Genomic DNA, 25672 nt, shown 5'->3' with positions numbered 1-25672 from the left:
ACCCTCTAGATTCTGGAGTCTAGAAGATTCAGCAAGGACAGGGTCCAGAAGTTATTTCGCAGAGGCTCCAATGACTAGCAGCCTCTCTGCTGTGGCAGGAAACAAGGGTGGTCTTGGGATGTTGGCCTGTTATCTTCCACAGGGGCCCCTTTACAGCTGGCGAGACACACAGCCCTCCAGCCCAGCCCAAGCAGGGAACAAAGGAGGGAACCACAGGACTCTTTCTAGGGGAGTATATACAAGTCTTTATAGAAGAGCCAAAGTCAATAAATACGCAGCTTGACAGAGCCCAGCCCCAGCCTCAGAGGCCAGCATGACCAGGAGGGATACGGACTCATTTCATGAGCCCAAACCAAGGTGACGGTGAGAGCCCAGCCTTGGAGCCCAGCCCAGAGGATCAGGGCCGGCAACATCAAGAGCAGAGGACAAGGGGCTGCCTGGACAAGGGGGTGGAGCATTGTAGCCAAGGCCTGGAGCTCTACAGGGCCCTTCTCCATTCCATCCAGTCCGGCAAAGTGCAAATCGGCCTTGAGGTGATCCGGAAACCATCCTGCCTGGCGCTCTGGCACACGCGCGGGCACACACACACACACACACACACACACACACACACACACACACACACAGAGCAGCCAAACAGGTGCTGTGACCTCCGGGAGGTGGGCTCTCTGATGTCCTCAGACAGTGGTGCCCTTGTTGGGGGGTCTCCTTGGTCTCCACACACTCCGAGGCAGCAGTGAAGCAGGTGCCGTATCCCCAGAAGGCAGCTCTCTCTGCTGTCCCTTCATCAGTGGCACCCTTAGGGGTCTCCAGCTCATACCTCCCTGCAAGGGGTGGGGAGAAAAGTCCATCCTTGGCTGGTGGCAATCATAAAGTGGTTCTAGCTAACCCACCCTCTTCCATGGTCCCCTCTCCCCTCCACTATGGCCTACTAGAGGTAGCCGCGCCTGGTACTATGTTAGTCTAAAGTTTTTCCCCATTCAACTGAAAAAGGCTGATACGTGAAGGCATGGCTGTCACTACCCCATTACCAAGACTTAGTGCTATCTGTGCCATCAGAGCCATCTGTCCCTCCCCTAGCCGGGCCACTCACGAGGCAGTGAGCGTGGAGTTAAGCAGTAGGGTGGTCCTGATCCGGTAGAGCTGGGCCAGGGTCAGCTTCCTGTGTTGAGCAGAGATCCCTGGGGAAGGCTCCGGCTGCACCCTTGGCACAGTCCCACAAGGCATCTCTCTGCACTTCCTTCTGGCAGAATCTGCTGGTCCCCCAGCCTTGTGGCTGGGTCTATTCTCAGACTCTGACAACGGAGGGCCCTGGCAGGGGCCACACGCCCCTGGACAATTCCAGCCAGGCCCACCTTCCTGAAGGGAGCTCTGAGTCCTAACTCCAGGGGCCATAGTGATCAGGCACAGTTCTGAAAGGCTGCGACTGGGAGCTGGGGGCGAGACGCTGGTGGTGGTTCCTGACAGTAACTGTAGGAGGCTAGCCTCAGATTTGGACTTGAGCAGGTGGGGCAGGCGAGGGAGCAGCTGAACCGGAGTGCGGCGGCGGAGGCGGGGTGAGGGTTGGGGTGAGGGGGTCTGAGGCACGGGTACTGGCTCAACCACAGGGTGTGGAGCCGCAAAGTCTTGAAGGGAAGTGGGGGACAGGGTGCCATAGGCAGAGTCCATGGAGCAGGACCGGCCGTCCACGGGGCCCAGGGGTAGCAGCTCACTGGTGGGAGTGATGGATGAAGTAGTGTTACTGAGAGAGGCCTCGTCCGACTGGGAGCTGAAGGGACCGCGGTCAAACTCGGGGGAAGACAGTGTCTCCCCGGGCTCTACCACGACCATGGCCAGGGTCTCAGTGGAGCCATCTGAGGCACTGTGGGGGACAGAAGGGAGTTAATAAAGCAGCCGGAGCCCTAGCAGCTCAGACTTACAGTCTGCATAACCAAACATCAGTATCCCGTCCTGACCCGGGTGACACCTGCAGTCTCCAGGCAGCCAGGTGGAATGGAGTGTATTGAAAACTGCCCTCAGTGCCAGGACCCTAGCAGGAGACAGAGCTATCCCGACTCCCACTGGGTTCATATGATTCCACCATTCAGAGAGCATATCTGTGCTGAGCCAGATGACCCCACTAGGGGACTTGTCCCCATGGTCCCTGTGTGTGACCTGGTCTGGGTAATGCCGTCCTGGAGCTCACTACAGAGATCAAGCAGGCTTCAAACTTTTGGCAATCCTTCTGCCTCCACCTCTCAAGTTTTGGAATGGGATTGAGTCATGTACCTTGGTTTGCTGGGTAGATTATAAGTCTGTTTGTCTTTCTCCCCCCCCCCCCAATTTATCTATTTATTTATTAACTTTACATCCCAATCACTGCCCCCACCTCCTCTCTGTGGTCCTCCTTCACACAGCCCCTGCCATCCATTTTCTTTTCCTTTGTTGACACAAGTTATTTTGTTGCTAAGCCTGACAAAAACTTGAGGTAACCTTCCTGCCTCAGCTCTCAAGTCCTGGGGTTATAGGCCCGAGGCCCAAGCTCACCATGCAGCCTTGGGAACACATACCAGTGCTCAGAGTCCAGGCTGTTGCTGCTCTTTCGAAGGATGGTGGGGGAGCTGGCAGCTGAGGTACCGCTTTCTTCGCCCTCCTCTTCCTGCTCATCTTCCTCCTCTTCCAGGCTTTGGAGGTGCTGGGTGCCCGGATGCTCCTGTGCACAGAGCAGCTGTGCGCGCAGCTGCTGTAGCTGGTTCTGCAGATTGAGTGAGCACGCACAGTCTGAGCTGTGTGCAGCAGAGCCCGGCTGCCCTCTCTGAGCCGTGTGCAGCAGAGCCCGGCTGCCCTCTCTGAGCCGTGTGCAGCAGGGTCCGGCTGCCCTCTCTGAGCCGTGTGCAGTAGGGTCCGTCTGCCCCATGGCTCACCCTTCTCTCACCTGTGCATTGTAAAGAGTGTCCACCCAGCTCCGGCACAAGGCCTGGCTGCTGGCCTGGAATGTGTAGGCCCCCACAGCACTGTGGAATTCATTCAGGTGGATGAGGAGGAAGGAACCTGGTCACCGAAAGGCTGAGTTAGTATTGGCCCCTGCCCATGGCGGCCCCGTGTCCGGGAGCAGAGGGGCAGAATTCCGTACCAGGGTCCCGAAGCTCCCGGCACACGATCTTGTCCACCAGGAGCGGTGGTCTGATGACCTTCGTCCTCTCCGCTTTCTTCACAGCCTTGGTCACCAAGAGTAGATCGGTGAACAGGAAGCAGTACACGTCCATCTGTGGTGGTGGTGGGGAAACCGGAGTCAGAGTCACCCACAGGAGGCTCTTGGGGCTAGGTGCAAACCTTTGCTGTTTTGTTTTAAAGATCTACTTGCATTTTACTTATTTGCTTAAAAGCAGTTTGGCCTTTGTTTTTATGCACGTGGGTTTTTGCCTGCATGGGTGTGTTTCACGTGCATGTCCAGTGCCACGGAGCTAAGAATTATCGTTTAACTGTGGAACTGAACCCAGGCAGTGCCTGTAATGACTGAGCAATCTCTCCAGCCCTGCATGTCAGCAGGCAGATGCTTTTTGGTTTGTATATATCTATTTGTGGGGACACAGGGACCAAGCAACGGTTTGATAGCACGTGCCACTGAGCCCAGTGGCCTCTGGGAGCTCAGTTTTTGTCAAACGCTTTCCTATCATAAAAGGATTTTCATAAAACTCGTCTTTTTTTTTTTCCTTTTTTTTTTTTCCTTTTCTTTTTTTTCGGAGCTGGGGACCGAACCCAGGGCCTTGCGGTTGCTAGGCAAGCACTCTACCTCTGAGCCAAATCCCCAACCCCTAAAACTCGTCTTTTAATGAAGTATATTTTCTTAATTAGGATTGGTCTTTGTCTTAATCCGGCCCCCAAAATCAGGAATCTGTATGTCCAAACAATTAAGGTCCCTGTCCCCAACTGTTTTTGTTTTTTGGTAAATATTTATTTCATATATGTGAGTACACTGTAGCTGTCTTCAGACACACCAGAAGAGGGCAGCAGATCCCAGTACAGATGGTTGTGAGCCACCGTGTGGGTGCTGGGATTTGAACTCAGGACCTCTGGAAGAGGAGTCAGTGCTCTTAACCACTGAGCCATCTCTCCTGGTTTTTGATTGATCAATAAAGAACCAATAGAATAGCAGATGAAAGAGGCGGGCCTTGGAAGAGAGGGTTCGCCATAAGAGAATGTAGGACACCATGAGATGGGTAGGACAGACCACACAGGAAGGAACAGGAGACAGTAACAGTCAAAATGTAGGTACAAGAAGGAAAGCAGCCCCTGGAAAAGCTGCCCAGAAGCAAAGATGGGCGTCTGCCCAGAAGAAGCCTGGGCAGCAGAGATAAGATACAGATTTAGGAGATGTTAAGTCAGGAATGCCAGAGCGGAGAGTTTGTTAGCTGTGGGGAAATTTAGAAGTGCCCAAGCACTGAGCCAGTCAAGGCATATCAACAGTAAGCCAGCGTGCATGCGTGCGCGTGCATGTGCACACGTATTTGATTTACGAATCCAGAAGGCTCTGGGGATGCTGGGAATTGAACTCTGGGGCTTCTTCAGAAGAACAGCAAGTGCTCTTACCCACTGAGTCATCTCTCCAGCTTTAAGCCTCAAAACTAAAAGACGATATTTTTTTTAATGGAGGCCTTGTCTGAGAAAGAAACAAAGGAGCGAGAAAGAAGGATATGCATACTTATGATTTAACTCAAAAATAAAATATTAAAAAAAAAAAAAAAAAAAAAAAAACGGGCTGGAGAGATGGCTCACCAGTTAAGAGCACCCGACTGCTCTTCCAGAGGTCCTGAGTTCAATTCCCAGCAACCACATGGTGGCTCACAACCATCTGTAAAGAGATCCGATGCCCTCTTCTGGTGTATCTGAAGACAGCTACAGTGTACTTATATATAATAAATAAATAAATCTTTTAAAAAAAAAAAGTAAGTGATCTGGCCAGTGGTGGTGCACACCTTTAATTCCAGCACTTGGAAGGCAGAAGCAGGCCTAGCTTTGGGTTCAAGGCTAGCCTGGTCTACAGAGAGAATTCCCAGAGAGCCAGGGCTACCCATAGAAACCCTGTCTCAGGGAAAAACAAAACAGTAAGTATTCAGGCATGGTGTCCTGTACCTTTAGTCTAAGCACTTGAGAGGCAGAGAAAGGAGCCCAAGCAGGGCATGGTGGTTCACACTTTTTTCTTTTCTTTTCTTTTTTTCTGGAGCTGGGGACCGAACCCAGGGCCTTGCGCTTCCTAGGCAAGCGCTCTACCACTGAGCTAAATCCCCAACCCCGGTGGTTCACACTTTTAATCCCAGCACTTGGGAAGCAGAGGACGGCTGATCTCTGAGACCAGCCTGGATTGTATAGGGAGTTCCAGGCCAGCGGAGGTTACATAGTGAAACCTTGTTGCAAAACAACAAAATGAATTCAAAGCCAGCTTCAACTATACTGTGATTCTGAGGGTCATGAGACCCTATTGCAAAAAGTTTTATTAAATAGTATTAATTTATGATTATACATAATCATATGTAATAAATTATTAAACATTAAATATTCCATTGTTTAATGGAAAAGAGAAAAAACACCCTAGGAGCGTGCCACCACATTACAGGGTTTGTTTAGCAATCCTGAGGACCTGGACTCAATCCATCATAAAGAGAGAAGAGGAGGGGCTGGGGATTTAGCTCAGTGGTAGAGCGCTTGCCTAGCAAGTGCAAGGCCCTGGGTTCGGTCCCCAGCTCCGAAAAGAGAGAGAGAGAGAGAGAAGGGGAGGGGCTGGAAAGATGGCTCAGCTGAGCACTGGCTCCTGAGTTCAATTCCTAGCAACCTCCTGTTGGCTCACAACCATCTGTAATAGGATCCAATGCCCTCTTCTGGCATGAAGGTGTACATGCAGGTAGAGTGTTCATAAACATAAAACATACATAAAGAAGTAAATCTTTTTTAAAAAGAAGAAATAGGACTGGAGAGAAGGCTCAGTGGTTAAGAGCACTGAGCTCTTCCAGAGGTCCTGAGTTCAATTCCCAGCAACCACATGGTGGCTCACAACCATCTGTAAAGAGATCTGATGCCCTCTTCTGGTGTATCTGAAGACAGCTACAGTGTGCTTATATATAATAAATGAATAAATAAATCTTTAAAAAAAAAAGACTTATTTTATGTATATGAGCACACTATATCTTCTTTAGACACACCTGAAGAGAGCATCAGATCCCATTACAGATGGTTGTGAGCCACCAGGTAGTTGCCGGGAATTAACTCAGGACTTCTGGAAGAGCAGTTGGTGGTCCTAACCACTGAGCCATCTCTCTCCAGCCCATACTTTGTAAACTTTAGGAGGGCATTCGTCCTATGGCATCTGTCCCCTGTTCTTAGGTCACCATGCTGGCTAGTTTCTTTGTCGATTTGAGACAAGCTAGGAAAGAGGGGCCCACCATGGAGACAAACACATCTATCAAATTAGTCTGTAGACCAATCTTTGGGGCATTTTCCTAACTAATGGTTGATGTGGGAGGGTCCAGCCCACGGTAGGCAGGGGCATCTCTGGGTAGCTAGCCCTGGGTTGTGTAAGAAAGCAGGCCGAGCAAACCAGTAAGAAACATCCCACCACGGCCTCTGCTTCAGTTCCTGCTTCTGGGATCCTGCTCTGGCTCTCCTCAGGAAAGCCAAGGAAATTCTTTCCTACCCAAATGGCTTTTGACCATATCAATGAAAAGCAAACTAGGGCAGTTACCATGTAACTAGCTAGGCAGTTATAAACCACTGACCCGCGGCCACCTGGGAGAGCCTCAGGAAGGACAGAAAACCTACAAAGAGCAAGTGGGACAAGGTTTGTAGGGTGGGTATCCTGGGGTCACCTTGCTATCTTTCCCCTCCTTCATCCTCAGGCTCCCTTCCAGCAGCAGCTGTCGCGTCTCTTCAGGGGAGGTGCCAGGCATGGGTGCTGTCAGGTCCAGATGTAGAAATTCCTTCAGGAACTTTACATACGTGAGAGCAGAAGTCAGAGGGGTCAGGTGCGAACCGGAAGATCTGCAGCATCCTCCCCCTCTGAGAAGCCGGTGCTCTCAGGACACCAGTGGCTCCTTCCGGCTCACCTTATCCACCTCGTCGTTGCTGCCCTCCACCACTTCGTAGGCATCAATGCGGCTCACCACCCCCGCCAAGCGCTGCCGCTCCTGCCGCTGCCGCATGCACGTGTTCACATGGTGTATGAAGCGTTCTACAGAGCTGATCTGAGGATAGGTGATGGGGTTTAGGATCTGGGAGAGATGGAACCCGGGATATTCTGCTCACACTCAGGTTACCATGGTGATGATGGCTTCCTTGGCGCGGGGCTCATCCGTCTTCCTCAGTACGGACTTGAGCAGCAGTGGGTATTTGGTGAGCCGCTGGTGGGGCTTGGCCAGCATGTCGCTCAGCTTCAGCCGCTGGCACTGTTGGTGTTTCTCCGCCCACTATGGGAAGGGGGTGGAGCTCAGTTCTAACCTCGCCCCCCACAGGACCCGCCCTATCCAGTTGCGCCCAAGGTCCTGCACCCAGGCCCTCACCGTGACGTACGCGCGGAACAGATCATTGTCCCGCAGCAAGCTGCGCATGTACTCCATGCAGCCTTCCTCCTCCATACAGTATCGGATGTACGGCTTGAAGAGTGAGCCGAACTGGCTCAAGGCGAACAACCTGTTACCTCCGGATCCCAGGGGTCCAGGGGCTTCCCATACCACCCCAGCAAGGAATCCTTTCCAGGAGAGGGTTCTAAGCCTCAGAGAGAGCCACCCCCATAGCTAGGTGGCAAGGACTCAAACCCAGGTCATCAACACCTACTACTTCCTCTCTTGGCCACAGAGGTAACCTGGGGTTAAGGTCAGTGGGAACTAGATGGGCAGGCAGGATCCAGCCCTGGGAGTTTTCCCGTATCCTTGCCCATTACCATCTTGAAGCCTTTGAGAAAGTCGCTGGGCTGCAGTAGCGCCCGCGTCCGCCGCGCTTTCTCCAGCACCGGCACCATCACGCTGCTCCACAGGCCGCGGTGCAGCCGGGCGAGCTCAGGGATGTTGCTGAACAAGCGTTCAGCCTCCACCTGGGCAAACATTAGTGTGGGTTGGCTCCACCCCGGCCCACCCACTCCTCAGGGTTAGCCCCGCCCAAGTTCCGTACCTCCCCCGCCACTGCCCCAGACCAGGTACCTAGTACCCGCCCCTCTCCCGCCCCCGGCTAGGCCCCGCCTCTTTCCTAGTACCTCCCCCGCCGCCGCCCCAGGCCAGGTCGCACCTCACACAGGAGCCCCGACTCTTGCAGGTTAAGAAGACAACACAGGAACAGCTGTGGGGGGAGGGGACACTGCAGCAGGGTCGTGTAGGGGTGGTGTCCCGGCCCCGAAGTCTTACCCAGACTCTTAGCTACCCCTTCCCGGAAAGGCCCATAAGCACCCAGAGAGGAAGAGGGTGTTTGGACCTCTACACCCGGAAACTACAGCCCTCCATGGCCCAACTGAGCGAGGGGGTCACCCTGACTTGTCCTATCAGAAGGAGAGCTGGGGAGAATGTCTTCCCAGCACACATGGAATGCTCTGGGTCACTTCTGCCCTGATTCAGTCTCTCTTCAGGAAGCCATAGTACTCTTCCCAGCTTACGTCCCCTAAGTGCTATCCATTCTGTCCTGCCCAGGGTGGCCAACCCTGGGAACCTGACGCAGAGCAGGAGTTCAGAAGCAGCCTTTGAACAACTGAGACCTCACCTGGGTTAAACTGGCTTCACCAACAAGCGGGAAGTCCCCTCCCAGGCACTCGAAGGAATCCCCTCTTCGCCCTGACTAACTTGCCTGTTTCCAAACCCAGCCAGGAGAGCCCAGCTTAGCGAGGGCTCACGCACATGCAGTCGGCCTGTACACGCACGTGAGAAGCAACATGGGTCGGGGGGGGGGGGGTCCCACACTCACGTTGGTGATCACACGGAGTTTCCGGATGTAGGAGACTTCTGTGTGCAGGAGCTCCCACACCGCCTCCTGTTGGTGGCACTGCCGACGGGTCAGCTTCTAGAGGCAGGGAGGGAAGGAACCAGGTTAGCCAGCAGCCTCTGGTGTGTGGAAACAGTCAGGGAGGGTGTGCAACCCGGCATGCAACCTCTTCATCTTCTTGATAGGAACACAGAGATCTGGAGGGGAAGGCCACCGTCCCGAGCATGTGGGCTGTTACTGTTAAGACATCTGCTGCTTAACAGATCCTCTACCGCTAAGCCAGCCAAGCGGGGCGTTTTCCTAGTTACACCGACCTCATGGCCATCAATGAGCTCCCTCCAGCTGTCCTCCAGCCTCAGGCCTGAATTATCTTCCTCCTCCTCATCATCTTCCTCTTCCTCCCAGGAGTCATGGTCAAAGCGCAGCCTCCTGGGCATCCGGGGTAGCCCAAAGAGACTGTAGGCGTGTAGCTTGCTCTCCAGCTGCTCCATCTTGTCTACCTCCTGTGAGGAGACCCAGGGCAGGGGCCAGGGTCAGCATCTGGGTTAGCTGGCTGCTCTGCTTAGACCGAACCCACGGGGCTACATACCCGACCAAAGGCCCCGGTGCTGGGGCTGGAGCTGAAGAAACCACTGAAGCGACTGGCCGCCCGGTTCTTCCAGCTCTCGCTGCTGCCGCTGCTGCCAACGCTGCTGCCAACGGGCAGAGAACAGCTGGAAGGTGCAGGGGACTCCTGCCCAGGGATGCTCGTATCCCCCAGGAACTCAGACATGTTCTTACGGCGGCGGCCAGGAGCCTGACCAGGGAGGGAGGAACGGTCAGGTGCAGTTCCCACCGGCCTGACAGCTCCACACCAGGGTTTCAAGAGCCCCAGATCAACCAAGCAGGCAAAAGGGTCTCTGTATCCTTGATCCTTGTCCTAGGCTACCACCTCCCCGGAGACTCAGATGTTGACACAGGTCCAACCTACCTGGACTACTGCCCCAGACCACCTGACTACAGGCAGGAATTGGAAGAATATCTCTCTGTGTGTCTCTCTCACTCACACACACACCACTCTGTGGCACCGACAGTCAGAGCTTCAAAAGGTCCCACTGGGGCTGGAGAGATGGCTCGGTGGTTAAGAGCACTGACTGCTCTTCCAGAGGACCTGAGTTCAAATCCCAGCAACCACATGGTGGCTCACAACCATCTGTCATGAGATCTGATGCCCTCTTCTGGTGTCTGAAGAGAGCAACAGTGTACTTATGTATAATAAATAAATCTCTTTAAAAAAAAATTAAACACCCAAAACCAAAAGAAGAGAAAGAAAGAGGAAAAGAAAAAGAAGACCCAGGTGGCTAGGTGCACACCTGAGTTCAAGGCTAGCCTGATCTACAGAGCAAGTTTCAGGACAGCCAAGGTTGTACAAACAAAACAAACAAGAAACAAAAAACAAAACAACAACAACAAAAAAAATCCTGCCTTCACCATCCCCTTCAGAAAAACAAAAACAAACAAAAAACCCCAAACAAACAAAAAAATAACCCCAAACCCCAGTGGGTGGGGCACACCTTCAGTCTTAGCTCTCAGGAGGCAGAGCCAGGGCTTTGAGACCAGGCCTCCTCTCTATAGAGTTCAAAGACAGCAAAGGTTACATGGTATGACCTTGTCACAAAAACAAAACAAAAACAAAAACAAAAAAAAAAAAAAAAAAGAAAAAGAAAAAAAGGAAGAAGAGACAAGATCCATGAAACATTCCCTTCTGGAAGTGAGACATTCTCACTCCCCCACACAAATGTGCTCATTTCCTGTCCCACAGACAAACATACTCCATGTGCCGATTCCCTGGGCCCTAGACAAATCCTATCACCTTAGAGTTACACACGGAGAAACTGAGGTCCTCACAGACAGCCACAACCCTGCAGAAGCGTGGTAGGGTAGGAACCAGGATGGGTCTTCCTTGAGGAGGTTCCCAGCCCCACCCATACCGCACAAGCCCTCCCTCCTGCTCACCAAGATGTCCAGACTGCTTTCTCGACGGCTCTGAGGGTCCACACGTTCCAACACAGGGGTCCCAGCCCCACTGGGCCTCAGGGCTGGCAAACTGAGGGACTTGGAATCCTTCACTCCCTGCTCCACCTTGCCCTCGTCCCCCGGCTTGGCTGGGGTGGCATGTTGGGGGGACAAGAAGTCCTCAGTGCTCACATATGGGAGACATAGGGCCTTCGTCCTCTCTTCCCTGAGGATTCAGTCTAGGCCCAGTAACCCTCCCTGGGAGCCCCACCCTGCCAGCACCAGGACAAATGCCCAGGAGAGACACCTGTATGCTAATGAGCCTGCTCGGGATCATGGCCAATAGGAACCCGAGCCCAGGAAGGGCTCTGTATCCAGGAGACCCCAACCATCCCACTAAGACACGGGGGCCTGTGGCTCTGCTCACCTTTGACCCGCAGGTAGTGTCCCCCAAACCTGTAGGCCTCAAAGGTGAGGGACAGGGGTGTGTTGGACTGATCCAGGTAGATGTCCACTTTGCCCAGTGCTATGCCCTTCCTCTCAAACACAGGCAGCAACACCTCCCTGCACCCCAGGAAGGAATGTTTTAGGAGGACAATCATACGGCTCCCCAGCCCAACGAGACACTGCTTCAGCTGACACCCCAATTACAAAGAAAAGCAACATACACACACACACACACCTGCCCCCAGAGCTTTACAAGTCCCTCTCAGACACAGCTGTACAGTCAGGGTTAGAGAACACAGGTGAGCCTTGTAAAGGTGTGACATCCACGCAGGCCTGCCTGAAGGAGTGGTGCACAGATGCATGGGAGTGGACACACACGCACATGCACAGACAGACATGCATGCACATGGACAGACAGACGGACAGACAGACAGACAGACAGACAGACACACACACACACACACACACACACACACACTGCAGAGACTGGAAACCCCGACAAAGGAGCCGTATCTTCCCTCCCCACCTCCTCCTCAAGCCCTACCCCAGTGACTTCTTCTTCATGGCCGGCACGATTTCTGTTTCAATGTCCACGTTCAGGTCAAATTTCAAGGTGAAGCACTCCTTGCTTGGGTCCTGAGAGGACACTGGGCTGTTAGCTCCTCCAAACGTCACCATCCAGATGAAAATCTCAACGGGGAGGGAAGGCCAGAGATCTCCCCAGCCATACTCCTAGAGAGGTTCCTGATGTTCTACCTGCCTGAGAAGTTCCTGCCCACCTCCAGACTTGGACCAGGTTGGCAGCTCTGAGCTGAAGGGTAGGGAGGCAAGGGAGGGCCATGCTCACTCCAGACCCCATCCCCTAGCGTTCAGAGCGGGGAGACTAGCCTCAGGAGAGGAAAAGGCCTGGAAGAGACAGGGCCATCAGCCCTCCTGGTTCCTTACATCCGTGTGCCTCCTCCTTGCTTTCTTCTTAGAGATCTTTAGGCCGGCGCTCTTCCGGTCCCTGTAGGGAAGCAGACGCTGAGGTGCTGGTGAGTCCTCACCAGCGTGGGACGTAAGTGGGAGTCTCGCTAGGCTCCCCACCCCTCATCAATTGGAAGCAGTTGGATACATTTCTACCCCGCTTGCTGCCTATGTGGGACTGTCCGCCCCCTGGTGGCCAAGACCAGAGTCGCACACAACGGTTAACTAGTTCAAGCCAGTTGGGCTTGTTGGCCTAATCTGGGGCGGTTTCAGGGGTGGGGAGGGTCCTCCTCCAGAGAACCCTGACATACACGTCCCCGATGTATCTTACTTCTAGGATGATGGCTCTGCCCATGGACCACACCTACCCTTTTCCATTGGTATAGCCTTCGTCTTCTTCCTCCAGGTCCCCAGCAGGGCTGGTTCGTGGAGGGCAGGACCGTGTGGAAACATTCCGGGCCAGGACGGAACCTTTGGAGAAAGGGAGCCGGGGTTATGTCCCTGCTCCCTGTATGGTCCATCCGTAGCCCTTAAATATGGCCTCCTGCAGAGGCACAGAGCCTTGGTCTCCCTAGCTCCTCTGTCCCCGGTGGTTCAAGCCCTACAGTTCTGTATCAAACATTATTATCTATGCCCCCACACACACACCCAAAAGGACCACAGGCTCTGTGAGCATACACAGGTGATGCCCCATCCCAAATACAAACCCACCTGTCACCTCAGTGACATGCTACCTTTCTATAGCACGAGGGTAACAAGGCCATGCTTCACGGGCTGTCCCAGACAGGGACCAAGTCACCGCTCTTCCTTTAAGACCTCCCCTCCCCCTCTGCCTAGACCACACCTAAAGTCCCAGGAATCCTGGGGGAGTGGAGAGTCCCTTTGTCTCTCTTGCCAGCTGGGATCCGTGACAGTTGGTCTGGGTGTCTTGTCAGAGTTAGAGATAGCTTCTATTCAACAGGAGGGGATTCTGAATCCCTCCTCCACGTACCCTCCCAAACATGGTGGCTATCACATCTGTTCTCCTAGGCCAATGGAGTTTGCCCAGAGAAGCTCCTGGTGGCCCCAAGGATACGCAGACTTGGGAAGAAAGGGGGTTCTGGGCTGACCCTGGCCAGGGGCGCAGGGACAGCTGTGGGAGGGGAGGAGATGGACCTGAAGCTTTGTATTTCATTCTCCTGCTGTTCTCACGACCCCACTGAGGTTCCAACCACCACCCAAACACTGCTACCGCCCAGACCCAGGGTTCTGGGAGAGTTCCAGGGTGGGGCTGGGTCTCAGACTTGCCTTGCGGAGGCAGGTCAAATCGGACATGCCCGTCATAATGCGTGGTGTTGTGGAACTTGCTGTCACAGATCTCACACAGGTTCAGAGGCCCCCGGTGGTGCAGCTGCTGGCAGTCGGCATGGTGGCATACCTGTGGGTGAAGGGTGGAGACGTGGGGTCAGGATGGGCTCCAGACAGACAGACAGACAGACAGACGGACATAACACTCAGGCTACTACTCTGGACATCCACCATCTTCTCCCACCCTCTGCTTCCCTTAGCCAATTCATTCGAACAACCTTCCCGAGTATCCACTACCTGCTTCCAAGGAATGCAGAGGGAAACGAACCCTGCCCCCAAGACCAGACAATCAGCAGTGGACCAGGGCTACCAGGGGTTTTCTGGCAGAAAGAGCTCCCCAAAAGGGCCTTGGTTTTGTTCTTCAGTTGACATCGGAACACCCTGATAAGCATTCTAGCCTGGTTGCCTGGGCCCTCTGCTCTCAGGTCTAAGGTCTATCCGAGGCTTCAAGTAGGCCCAGCACAGAGCTACAGAAGAGTCTAAAGCAGGTTGTTCACTGACACACATGCGCAGGCATGTGCACGCACTCGTGTGCACGCAGAGATACGCGCACACACACACACACACACACACACACACACACACCCTCTGCCTGGCGACTTGTACTTGAATTTACCATATTTATCTATATGTATCTGTTCTTCCTGCCTCCTAGAGGGCTGTCAGCTTCTTAGCATCTAACTGCCAAGGGCTTACCGCACAATGGCCTGGCCCCAGTGCAGTTCTACTTCACTTCCTGCTTTTTCCATTTAAAAAAAATAATAATAATTCCAGAAGCCAGCAAGAAGCTCACAGGCTCCCACCTCCACCTCCCGTCCACCACACACCCAGGGCAGCTGGGGCTTCCCGTGACTGGCCCTGCTCCAATCTGCAGCCGGCTCTTCCTCCCAGATCTGCCCACACGCTCTCACCCCTGACTCTCCCATTTCCTGCAGGGTCAAGTTTCCCTCCGTGAGCAGGAGGCATGCAACCTCTCCACCTTCTAACAGCGTCCTGGGCTCCCTCAGCCCTTGGCTTCTGTTCCCCTCTTCCCCTCCCGGGGAAAAGCGCAGCCTCTACACGGCTTCCAGGCAATTCTCCACACTCCCTGGCCCGGCCTTCTGACAGGCTGGGGTTACAGATTCCCCTTTTTGGAGTGGCGGTGCCAGACAGGATCTCACTCTATAGTTCAGGCAGGCCTCAAACTCAGAGCAATCCTCCTGCCTCAGCCTCCCTAGTGCTAGTATCACAGGCATGAGCCACCGGTGCCTAGCTTCCCCCGGTTTTCATCTTTAAATACTTCAGGCCTTCAGAGAGTTGTGAGAATAGCATGCTGACATACTTCAACCTTCCGGATTCGGAGACTAAGCCACACCACATCTGCCTCCTCTCAGGCTTTTTCCTCAGGTCTGCTCTGGCACAGAAATCCCACGCCGCCTGAGTCAACCAGAGCTCAGCAGGCAGGCAGGCAGCCACCAATCCCTCCCTCCTCCTCACCTCCTTAATTTGCCTCAAGCTTGTGATTCTCTGATCTCTAGGCCTAGAGTAGCTAGGATTACAGGCCTGTACCTCCTAGAACTCCCTCTGGCTCCGTAAACCAGGCTGGCCTTGAACTCAAGACCTACCTGCCTCCTCCACCCACCCCACCCACGGGTGCTGGGATTCCTCCACCACTGCCCAGGTTTTTTATTTGTTTGTTTTAGATTTATAAAGTTTGCTGGGCAGTGGCGGCCCACACGCTTGATTCTAGCACTTCACCGGCACGGGAACCTCTGAGTTTGAGGCCAGCTACAGAGAGGGCTACACAGAGGAACCCTGTTTTGAAACACCCTCCCCAGCAAGATTTTAGAAGTTTATTTTAGGGGTTGGGGACTTAGCTCAGCGGTAGAGCGCTTGCCTAGCGAGCACAAGGCCCTGGGTTCGGTCCCCAGCTCCAAAAAAAAAAAAAAAAAAAAAGAAAAAGAAAAAAAAAAGTTTATTTTATGTATGCCCATCTGCTTGCATTTATGCATATCATGTGAGCGTACATCCTGGGGAGGCCAGAGGACATTCTTGGAGACCCAGGGACTGGAGTTATAGAAGCCGGTGCATCACCATGTGGGTGCTGGGAACTGAACCTGGGTCCTCTACAAGAACAGCTAGTGAGTGCTTTTAACCACCGAGCCATCTCTCCAGTCTAGCTTTTTTTTTTTTTAACTCTGTGTGTGTGTAACAGAGAACCACCTCTAGGAATAAATTATCACTTTCTACTGTGAGTTTCAGGAATAGGTCATTAGCCTGTTTCCATAAGCACTTTTACCTGTTACACCAGCTCCCCAGTGTGTGTGTGTGTGTGTGTGTGTGTGTGTGTGTGTGTGTGTGCGTGTGTGTGTGTCTGTCTGTCTGTCTGTCTGCACAGAGGCCAGAAAAGAGCTTCGGGTTGGCGGTTTCAAGCCATCCAAGGTGGGGGCTGGAAACCAGAGAGCAGTAAATGCTCCCCACCCCGGTGAGCTATCAGCCCTCCAGCCCCTCCCAGTCCCTCCCAGTTAAGGAAGACTCAGCCGCTAAGCCCCGATTTGTCATCTTGTCCAGCCACCTCAAGGGCTTCCACACACAATGATGGCTTGTGCCCGAATCAACCAATCATTCCGGCCACGACTAGGAGTGGGTGTATGGGTTCCCTTTTTCTTTTTGGGGGGAGGGCAGGAAAGGGAGTTTTAAGATGGACTTGTGTAGGCCAAGCTGGCCTCCAACTCACTATGTAGGTGAGGATGACATTAAACTCCCCGCTTCATCTCCTTTTTGTTTTCTTTCACACACAGGATTGGCCTGCCTCCGTGTGTGTGTGTGTGTGTGTGTGTGTGTACACGGCTGAGTCAGGACCTGCAGCTTCAGCAATGGCTGCTGTCCCGATGGTTCCTCAGACAGATGACATCGGTAGCCTGCTAACTGGTCTCCCCAGCTCCTCTGGTCAGCTGTCTGTGAGCGGTCAGAGGGAAGTCTGTTCTAAGAGGACTTGTGCTATACCCACTCAGAGCCTCCAACTCATCTCCAGCCTTTCAATCTGCTCCCTTTGCTGAACATTCCATGCTGGACTAATACTTCTTTCTGTTTTGAAAGGTCTAATTATATGAGCACACCGTCGCTGTCCTCAGACACACCAGAAGAGGGCAGCAGATCTCATTACAGATGGTTGTGAGCCACCATGTGGTTGTTGGGAATTACTCAGGACCTCTGGAAGAGCAGTCAGTGCTCTTAACCCCTGAGCCATCTCTCCAGCCCAGGCCTAACTTTTTAATCGACTTCATTCAAAGCCTTGGAATGAGCCTGGACAAATCCAGGCGGCCAGCATCCGTGGCGTGCGCCTTTGCCCACTGAGCCATATTGCCAGCTCAGTGTTTGTATGTTTTATTAACTAGGCAAGGAGAGAGAGAGTGGCTTGAGAGAGCGTGAAAAGAGATGATCAAGAAGACAGACAAGAGGAAGATGGTTTAGACTGTGACTGAGGAGGAGGCGGGCAGGCAGGGAGGAAGAGGCAGCAGAAAGCCCGATCTGCACCGAGTGGTCCTCCTCCTCCTCCTCTGCCAGGGGCTACACTGAGGTCATCTCCCTTCATCCTCACTTTCCATTAGAGGGATGTGAAGCTCAGAAAAGTAAACTGTCAAAGGTTACACGCCCAGCCAGGGCCTGAAGCCTGTGTAACTCGATGCCAGACCTGATCTACTCACATCCACACTGCTACCAGGTATCAGACAATGGAGAGGTGCGTGGAGGAATGCGGGCCCGGTCAGTCTTCGGGGAGGGGTGGGTTCCAGGAAGAAACCAATCTTAGTTTGATTGCTCTTGTGACAGAAAAGGTTCTGGATTTACGAACAGCAGTCAGCAGGTGGCCAACCTGCCCCTGGGGAGATGACAGGAACTGGGTCCCGGAGGACGTCAAGACCCAGATTCCTGACAGCGGGTGGTCAAGACGTGGAAATATTTCCAGTTACTGCTGATAAAGACAGGAAAATACGTACCTACGTACAGCCACGAATCTCAGGGCATATAGACAATGACCCGCCTCTGCCCATTCTGGGGGCCTCCTCTGACTAGGATCTGGGGAGAAGCCCCGGCTCCCCTTCAATGGCTTTTCCAGGCACTTCCTAGTCCACCCGCCCAGCCAGGGCTCCCAGCTTCAGCCCCCTGCTGACTAACACAGCTTCAGGCTGTCAATGCCAGGTGTGGCAACATTCCAGCCAAGCCAAGGTTCTGCTCTCAGTATGACACAGCAGAGACCAAGCCAGATTGTAGGCTCCAGAGAAGGGCTCCTAATTAAGGGCGGGCCACAATTTTCTTTTTAATTTAGTCAACACCTTTAAACAGCACCTTGAGCGCCTTTAATCCCAGCACTCCAGAGGCAGAGGCAGGGGGATCTCTGTGGGTTCAAAGGCAGCCTGGTCTACACAGTGAGTTCCAGGACAACCAGGGCTACATAGTGGGGGTTAGGGTGTCATTTCCCTCTGGCCGACTCGATACTGGACTAGCCTGCTCAAGGGATTCCCTTCCCAGTCCTCGGCCCTCCTACCCTGACAGGAGCTCTGGCTCCATCCTGCCTCTGACCTTTAGGCTTCAGGGGACCACAAGGTCAGTCCTGGGAACTGAACCAGAGTTCCCATATGAAGTAAGGAGGACGTTTTGGAATCCCCAGAATTCACAAGCTGAAAATTGAGGATGGGGTTGGGCAGGGAAAGCCCTCTTGGATGTCTTCCCCTGCCTCAGATCCCTATAGACAACCACCAGGGTCTCCCCAGCACTGAAGCAGGCTCATTCACATAGCTAGACTCCAGTCCAGGCCTCTCTTCTTAAGACTTGTGAGCCCCTCCCTCCACTCCCTTACTGCCCACCAAACCTACCTCTGTAGGCAATTGTACTACCCTACTGTGGGAGAAGCCCAACACGTCAAAGGGGACGTCCCTCACAAATACAGAGGACACATGGGCACAGCCATCTCCCTCGTCCCACTCACGGGCCAGGGAACAGAGAACTGGAAAACAGGCCCTCCCCTCACACAGGGCTGAGAGAAAAAGGCAGGAGAAGCTGAGGCTGAGTGGTTGAGCCGGGTGTGGACAGAGGAAGGAAAGGGGGAGGGGTGGTTTGGGCCCCACAGGTGTGTCCGGAGTCAAGGGACACAAAAGGGAAAAGGGTTGAGGGGCATCTCTGCCACCCAGCCTCTTAGCCTGAAGGTGGGGACCCCCCCTCAAGCTTCACCCCCACTCCCAGCAGCTGTGTGCTGCAGTCTAGGCAGGAGTTCAGCCATCCCGCGGCCCTGTAGAGGGTAATGGGGAGGATCAAGTTAAGTTATGCTCACCACTCGCTAGGCTTTGGCCCCAACCACGGCCCCCTACCTGGCTCTCGCTGCTGCGGGCATGACCCCCGACCCAGAGGGACTGGGAATCTAGGGAAGGCAGCTCTGAGCTGGGCCTGGCTGCCGCTCGGCGCCCGGAGACGCCCGGTCCTGTCCCCATGGTGGCCGGAGGAAGCGACGGTCTGCGCCGCGCTAGGGACAAAGCTCCGAGCCCCGCTTCCTGCCATTGTGCAGTCGCGCCTGGGGGGCTGGGCTGGTGACACCCCGCGGAACCCCAGCCACTCCCAGCTTGGGCTACTCAGGCCAGAGTACAGACTGGAAGCCCGGTTTTAGGGCCTCAACCCCGTGCTTCTCCACCCCAGGGGCCCCAGACGCCACACAAGAGGAGTGCAGCTGGTTTACGGACTAACGTCCTTGGGATCCTAGGACGCTGCTTGCTAGGCACCCAGGGTCAACTCTCTTCGCTAGGTCTCCAGCATCCTGTTGTTGAGGCCCATGTCGGGCTCCATGCAAAGCCCTACAAACACCCCCTTCCCCATACCCCTTGGGATCTGCTCCAGTGGCAAAGGCAGGGACTCCAATGGAACACGTGACCTTGGAGAGACTCGGGAGGTGGGGGGAGGGTTAGTGGGAAAAGGTGGAGGACCTGGGCTGTCCCCTGGGAGTTGGGCCAGTGAAACCCCTAGGGCAGGCCTTTGCAGGTCACCTGGTATTACTAGGCTGGGTCTCTGCCGCCAGAGGGCGCTCAGCACCACCGGACAAGCCGCCCTGTCCGGATTGGGTGGGGCTGTCTCCAGTGTGGTTATCAAAGGGCTTCTACACTCACCCCCAGGAAGTGAGGCAGCCACTTTATCCCCTTCCATCTCCTACAGTTAATGTCGACACACAAAGGCAAGTGCACACTCATGGTGGTTAAAACCCAGACAGGTTTGTGACAGTCTCGCGACCTTAAACTTCTGGTCGGCCTGCATCTCCACGGCGCTGTGATTACCACGGTGATGGCTACTCTTGGTGGTCAACTTGACTTCATGCGGAGCAGGCTACAATCCAGAAATTGCACACCTCTGAGAGGTTTTTTTTTTTTTTTTTTTTTTCTTATTTTGGCTTGGTTTGAAGTGGGTGAGTCCACTTTTAGTTCAGAATTTTGAGGTAGGAAGACACTGGTCTTTAATTCGAATCTTTAGGGAGAAAGACACACCTTTAACCCAGGTCACACCTTCTGCTGGAAGCCTATATAAAGACATGGAAGAAAAAAGCTTTTGCTCTTTGCCTGCTGGCCCTCACCTTGCTAGCACATCCATTCCTTCACTGTGATGGGAGCCTACTTCTGTGGGACTCCAGCGTTACTGAAGACCATCTGAGACCAGCCTTATGGACTGAACAATTTCTGGATGCTTGGACTTTCTGCTCTAGGCAGTCACTGTTGGATTAGTGGGACGACAGTCCGCAAACCATTCCAATAAGTCCCCTGTGTGTGTGTATGTATGTATGTATGTATGTATGTGTATATATAGTGCATAATACACATATACACATATGTATATATGAGCATACATACACATATATGTATATGTATATGTGCATATACACATATATGTGTATATACACCTGTATATATGCACACATGTACATGTATATACACATACACACATATGCATATACGTATATACACACATACACACACACACACACACACACACACACACACACACACATATATAAAGGGATTCACTGTAGAAACTGAACAGCTGTAGAGAAAGCTAATAAACCACTGTTGCTTTGCATGGTTCTTGGGCCTGAGTGCCGGACAAGCCCTCTTCCAATGGAACTAGAGCTAAGCCCTGCTTTGTTTTTTGGAGATAGGAACCCACTCCTATAGCCAAGGCTGGCCTTGAATTTTAGGCAATTCTCCTACCTCAGCCTGCTAGGTGTTGGGATTACATGAGTGAACACGCCTGGCCTAAACACTGCCTTCTGACTCAGGTTGTGGAATGGCCTCCATGGAAATCCCGCAGGACCAAGTAGGGGGCATATATACTGTCACTGGCACACCTAGCCCCGAGATGACACCTATACCTGACGTCATGGGGAAAGGGAGGAAGCAGGGACTTCTGAGAGGGCTCTTGGAGCAGTAATTAAGCTTAGATTTCAAGGGCTACCTTCACCCTAGAGGCTAGGTCACTCACCACTGACAATATAAGTAACTCCCTTGAAAACTAAAATTTTTTATCTTATTAAAAAGAAAATATCCACCACAGCCAGGTTCTGTCTTCATCTCCTGGCCAGTCTCATGTGGCTGTTTGTCCTCTGGCCTTCTGGCTGATGTCCCTATGGCTCCCGAAGCACAGACCCCTCACCCCCCATGCTCTATCCAGAACTGCATGTGCTCAACCTTCAAATGGTTGGCTCCGGGCCCCAATCCTACCTCCCCAAAAGACTCTTGAAATAACCCCTCAGCCTCGTTCTCCGAGTCCCTGGTGTTGAATTAATTCCTTTTCGAGGTTTCTAATCATGTGACTTCCTTGCTCTTGGTCACTCCTCCCTGCCAGAGGCCGGTGGCCTTGGTGTCTGTCTGGCTCACTCTGTGTTCTCAGCCTTCAGGATGGTCCTGGCCCTCAGCTACACGCAGGAGCAATGAAGGAACAGAAGAAGGGAAGGGAAGGTGTTTCAGCCATGGGAGACTCGGGACGGAGAAGTTCTCCAGGAGGGTACCTCGCCTGTGGCCAAGCGGCCAAGCACCAACACAGCCTCCCCCTCTTCCTGGAACCTGGGTGTGACTGACCAGGCAGGTGAGTGTCCACTCAGATTCATGTGGTCCTGCTGCAGTCCTCTGCCTCTGTCCGGGTGCCACATTAGGAAGATAGCCACTGCTCTCCACTGAGTCTTCCCAACTTCCCAACCCAGGAATTTGAACAACAGATTCCACTCTCACCAGAGAGGCAGGAGAGGAGACAATGATTGCCCCCAACCTAACGGGAAGAAGCTAAGGCCTGAAGAGGCTGCAGGTTGCCCCAAGGTCGTCAGTGCACAGTGGGTGAATGCACGCTTGTGGCTAGAACCTCTGCCCGTCCATCGCTCAGGCATGGCATAGGGCTGGGACACTGGCACAGGCTAAGTGGTGGACGACGGGGTCCTGAGTTCAAAGACGGCTTGGAGAGAATCCTGCCAGGATGGGGTAACCAAGCCCCAGCAGGCAAAGATCACTGGGGCCAGGACATGCACCTAAAAAGGACTTCTGAGAGATTGGGCTCTGGTCATGCAATGGGGTTGGCAATTCTAACAGGGGTGGAGGCTGCTGCTCAGGGGACCAAGGCCCTGCAGCCCCAGGCCAGGATGTAGGGTAAAGGAAGTGGCAGAATGGAGGTGAGGAGAGGAACCCTAGCTCCTGCCACAGAGGGAGGGGAAAGGCCTCCCACCGCACAGAGGAGCTAAGCAGACCTGAGGTCCTAGCCTCTCATTTCTGGGGAGGGGGCCTAGCCTAGCTCCAGGGCGAGTCGGGACTGCCTTGTTGAAAACTGATACCCAGGAACTAGATGCTGCAGCTGATGATAATGGAACCCCAAGGCACCCCCAGTCAAGCTCTTCCCGTCCTAGTCCTTTTTTCCCCAACTCCAGAAGGTTAGAGGGTTGTGTGGACATCCACAGTCCACACAGGGCCGACCTGGCCTGAGAGTAATTCTGGGTCCAGCAGGAGCTACAAATCTGGGGCAAGATCCAGAGCCAGCTCAGTGCCCGGCCCACGGCTGACGGACAGCCCTAAGATAGCAGCCCGGAGAGATAGCAGCCGGGGCTTCTTGTCTGAAAGGCACACTTGCCCGCCCTAGGCTTCTCTAGCAGGGCTGGGCTCCCCTGAGAGATGGCCCAGGGCTCTACCCGCCACCTCAGATATCCAAGGGTGGAGCCTGCATGCGTGGGCAGGCCAGCCAGGGTGGGGTGGCTCTGCCAGGCGGCTCTCAGAGCTGCAGGCGGCTCACGGGCCTCCTCCTTTCCCTTGGCCTGGGCCTCACCCTTTTGTCCTGTGGGTCTCTGGACCTGACCTAGGACAGACAGCACGGGACCAGAAGCCTGTCTACAGGCCCCTTCCCCTTGAGGGTCCCTGCCAGGAAGCAGAGCTAAGCAGGAGGAAGGGGCTGCAGTCTGTGAATCTTGCCCTGCAAAAGGCGGCTCCTAAAGTACCTGTTTCCCTGGAGGCACTGAGAAGGCTCATGGGGAGGAAGCTGAGGAGCTCTTGTGCCCCACCTCCCTCTGTTCTTTCCCAAAGACAGCAATCTCCTCACCTGTGTGAAGGAATCACTGGGCATTCCTAGAACGAGTTATTTGAGGGCAGCTTCTGTATCCTCGTGGGCACTGGACCTTGATGTGGGGCCCAGGCATAGCAAGAACAAGGCCACTGAGTAAAGTCACCCAAGGAAGGTCCCCAAGGCATTTATTTGTAGGGCCTAGGAACCCTTTGGCCCCCATCTCCCTGTCTCCCACCTAGACTGGCCAGGGCTTCTCCCGAGGCCCTCTCTCCCCAGGCAGCCTGAGGCACAGCTTCATGTGCCCTCTGCTGGCCCCCAGGGACTTTTTGGGATTTCCAGATAGGGCAGGGTTAGAACAGCATCCTCCCAAGTACCCCACAGGCTTAGGCCCCTCCCCTGAGCCCCCACCCTCACCAGTCAACGGCCCCCAACACCACAACCACAGACGCCTAATGGCCACCGAGTAGTGTTTAAGCACATGCCATCGCTAAATAAATGGAGGCAGCATCATCAGGACCCTCAGTAAGGAACTGTAGGCCTTATTATATGTAAGGCTCCTTAACTCAGAATTCCGACCTTTCTTTCACTCAGGGACCCCACCCCAGTCAGTCGTCCGTCCAGCGAGCCTCACCTAAGGACACGTGTCTCCTCCGTACAGCCCAGACTGAGTTAACATGTCAGATCTCAGAGGTGCACAGTCTCAGGTGCCACCACCCATTGGGCTGTAGCATAATGGGTCACTCAGGAAGTCCTGCCCGTGAGCCGGATGGTGGCAGGAGACCAAGCGGTGGCTTTGGGGTACTGACGAGCTAGGATCTTGACATTAGGGAGTGAACAGTAAGCTTCACTGTATACGAAGGGCTGGCACTGGACCAACGCATGTTCAAAGTCACTGGTGAAATCACCTGGGCTGGAAGATAGGTCCTCGGGAAAGGAGGTGACAGGAAACTGTCCTGGCTGGAGGAGCAGCCAGGAAACAAGCTAAGGGAAGCCTGCAGCCTGAGCCCCAAACCAGGCTGACTGCTCTTCTCAAACCACCCGCCTTTCTCTGGGTCTCTTAGAAAAGAAAGATATATTTGTTTTTATTTGGTGTCTATGAGCATCCTACCTGCACGTATGCATGCGCACCACAGGCGTCCCGGAAGGTCAGAAAAGGGCGTCAGCTCCCTTAGAACTGGAGTTACAGACAGTTGTGTGAGCCCAAGTGGGCACTGGGAACGGCTAATGGAACCCAGGTCCTCTGCAAGAGCAGCCAAGTGCTCTTAACCGCTGAGGCGTCTCTCCAGTCGCCTTCCCCGCTTTTTAAAGGGGGTCTCCTTCCATAACCCTGGCTGGCCTGGAACTCTCTATGTAGACTAGGGTGGCTTTGAACTCAAGAGTTCTCCCTTTTATCCTGAATGCTAGGAATAAAAGCATGTGCCACCAAGCCCAGTCTTTTCCTGCCCCCCCCGTCCTTCCTTCCTCCATGTGTATGAATGTTTTATCTGCATGTGTATCTATGCACCATGTGTACACCCAGTGCTAGAGGTCAGGTGGGGGTGTCAGACCCCTGGAACTGGCGTTTCAGGTGGTTTTAAGGCTCCCTGTAAGTAATGAAACTGAGTACCAATCCTGTGCAAGAGCAGCTGGCCTTGTAAGCCTTTAAGCCATCCCTCCAGCTGCCCTTTCCTCTCTGCCTCTCCTGGTTTTGCTATGTATCCATCCTAGGGCAACCTCGAACTCCCAGTAATCCTCCTGCCTCAGCCTCTTGAGGACTACAATTAAAGGCATGTACTACCATGCCTGCCACTTTCGGTAGCTTGTAACTCTCCTCTCCCTGTAGCCCACAACTGCACTCAGGACTGTGGGGTGCAGGGCCACAGCAGGTCAAACAATCCTACCCTTCTTCCCTTACCCCAGAATGGTACAGCTGGGGTCCCAACTCCCAGCATTGGCTCTGTGGAGCTGAGCCCTACCAGGTAGCTCCTCGCCTCTGATCTTGGGGTAAAGTACCCCAAGTTTTCAACTGTTCCCCCAAATTACTTAGCACAGTGATGCACCCTCACTGGTCCTCTGGTCCCTCCCTCCTTCCGCAGTAAGCAGGGCCCCGCCTGTTTATAGCTGAGTAGCCTCTAATAGGACCAGGCACTGCCAAAGACCCTCAAAACCTCGCCATTCCCAAGAGTTCTCTGGTTTCCTGTCTCTTAGTCCCAAAGCATCACCCCAGAGGTAGGTCAGTTCTGTCACTGTGCTCAGGGCATCCTACCCATCCTGGCTCAGGGACAAGAGGGGGTGCGGGTTGCAGAGTCTACCGGCCTCCATCCTGAAACGCCAGACTTCTCCTGTATTTCCTCCACAGCTCTGGGGTTACCCTATCTAATCCCCACCCACCCAACCCCTCCTGAGCGCCCCTTCTCCGTTAAGATTCCCAAGGATGAGGGGCTCCTGACTGAAGGGT

At 53.8% G+C, this 25672-nt stretch overlaps 1 protein-coding gene across 7 annotated transcripts in view; it reads right to left on the bottom strand.

Moving 5' to 3' along the window:
• Positions 1 to 221: 221 nt before the first annotated feature.
• The window catches only part of Plekhg5 (pleckstrin homology and RhoGEF domain containing G5), a 43342-nt gene continuing 17891 nt past the window's right edge, over positions 222 to 25672 (bottom strand). For 6 of the 7 annotated variants that reach the window (NM_201272.2, XM_087548608.1, XM_087548607.1 and 3 more), the window contains 20 exon segments: positions 222 to 824; positions 1094 to 1861; positions 2550 to 2734; positions 2915 to 3030; positions 3113 to 3245; positions 6840 to 6959; positions 7077 to 7214; positions 7287 to 7436; positions 7530 to 7640; positions 7910 to 8059; positions 8251 to 8301; positions 8917 to 9012; positions 9249 to 9437; positions 9524 to 9730; positions 10930 to 11078; positions 11357 to 11493; positions 11921 to 12012; positions 12322 to 12382; positions 12711 to 12813; positions 13630 to 13759. In NM_201272.2, coding sequence (NP_958429.1) covers positions 815 to 824; positions 1094 to 1861; positions 2550 to 2734; positions 2915 to 3030; positions 3113 to 3245; positions 6840 to 6959; positions 7077 to 7214; positions 7287 to 7436; positions 7530 to 7640; positions 7910 to 8059; positions 8251 to 8301; positions 8917 to 9012; positions 9249 to 9437; positions 9524 to 9730; positions 10930 to 11078; positions 11357 to 11493; positions 11921 to 12012; positions 12322 to 12382; positions 12711 to 12813; positions 13630 to 13759 — 3096 coding nt within the window. In that variant the 3' untranslated portion in view covers positions 222 to 814. 7 annotated transcript variants of the gene reach the window in all.

The sequence above is a fragment of the Rattus norvegicus genome, chromosome 5 (assembly GCF_021556685.1).
Source record: "Rattus norvegicus strain SHRSP/BbbUtx chromosome 5, alternate assembly SHRSP_T2T, whole genome shotgun sequence".
Taxonomy (NCBI): domain Eukaryota; kingdom Metazoa; phylum Chordata; class Mammalia; order Rodentia; family Muridae; genus Rattus; species Rattus norvegicus.
This window is presented reverse-complemented; position numbering and strand designations above follow the sequence as displayed.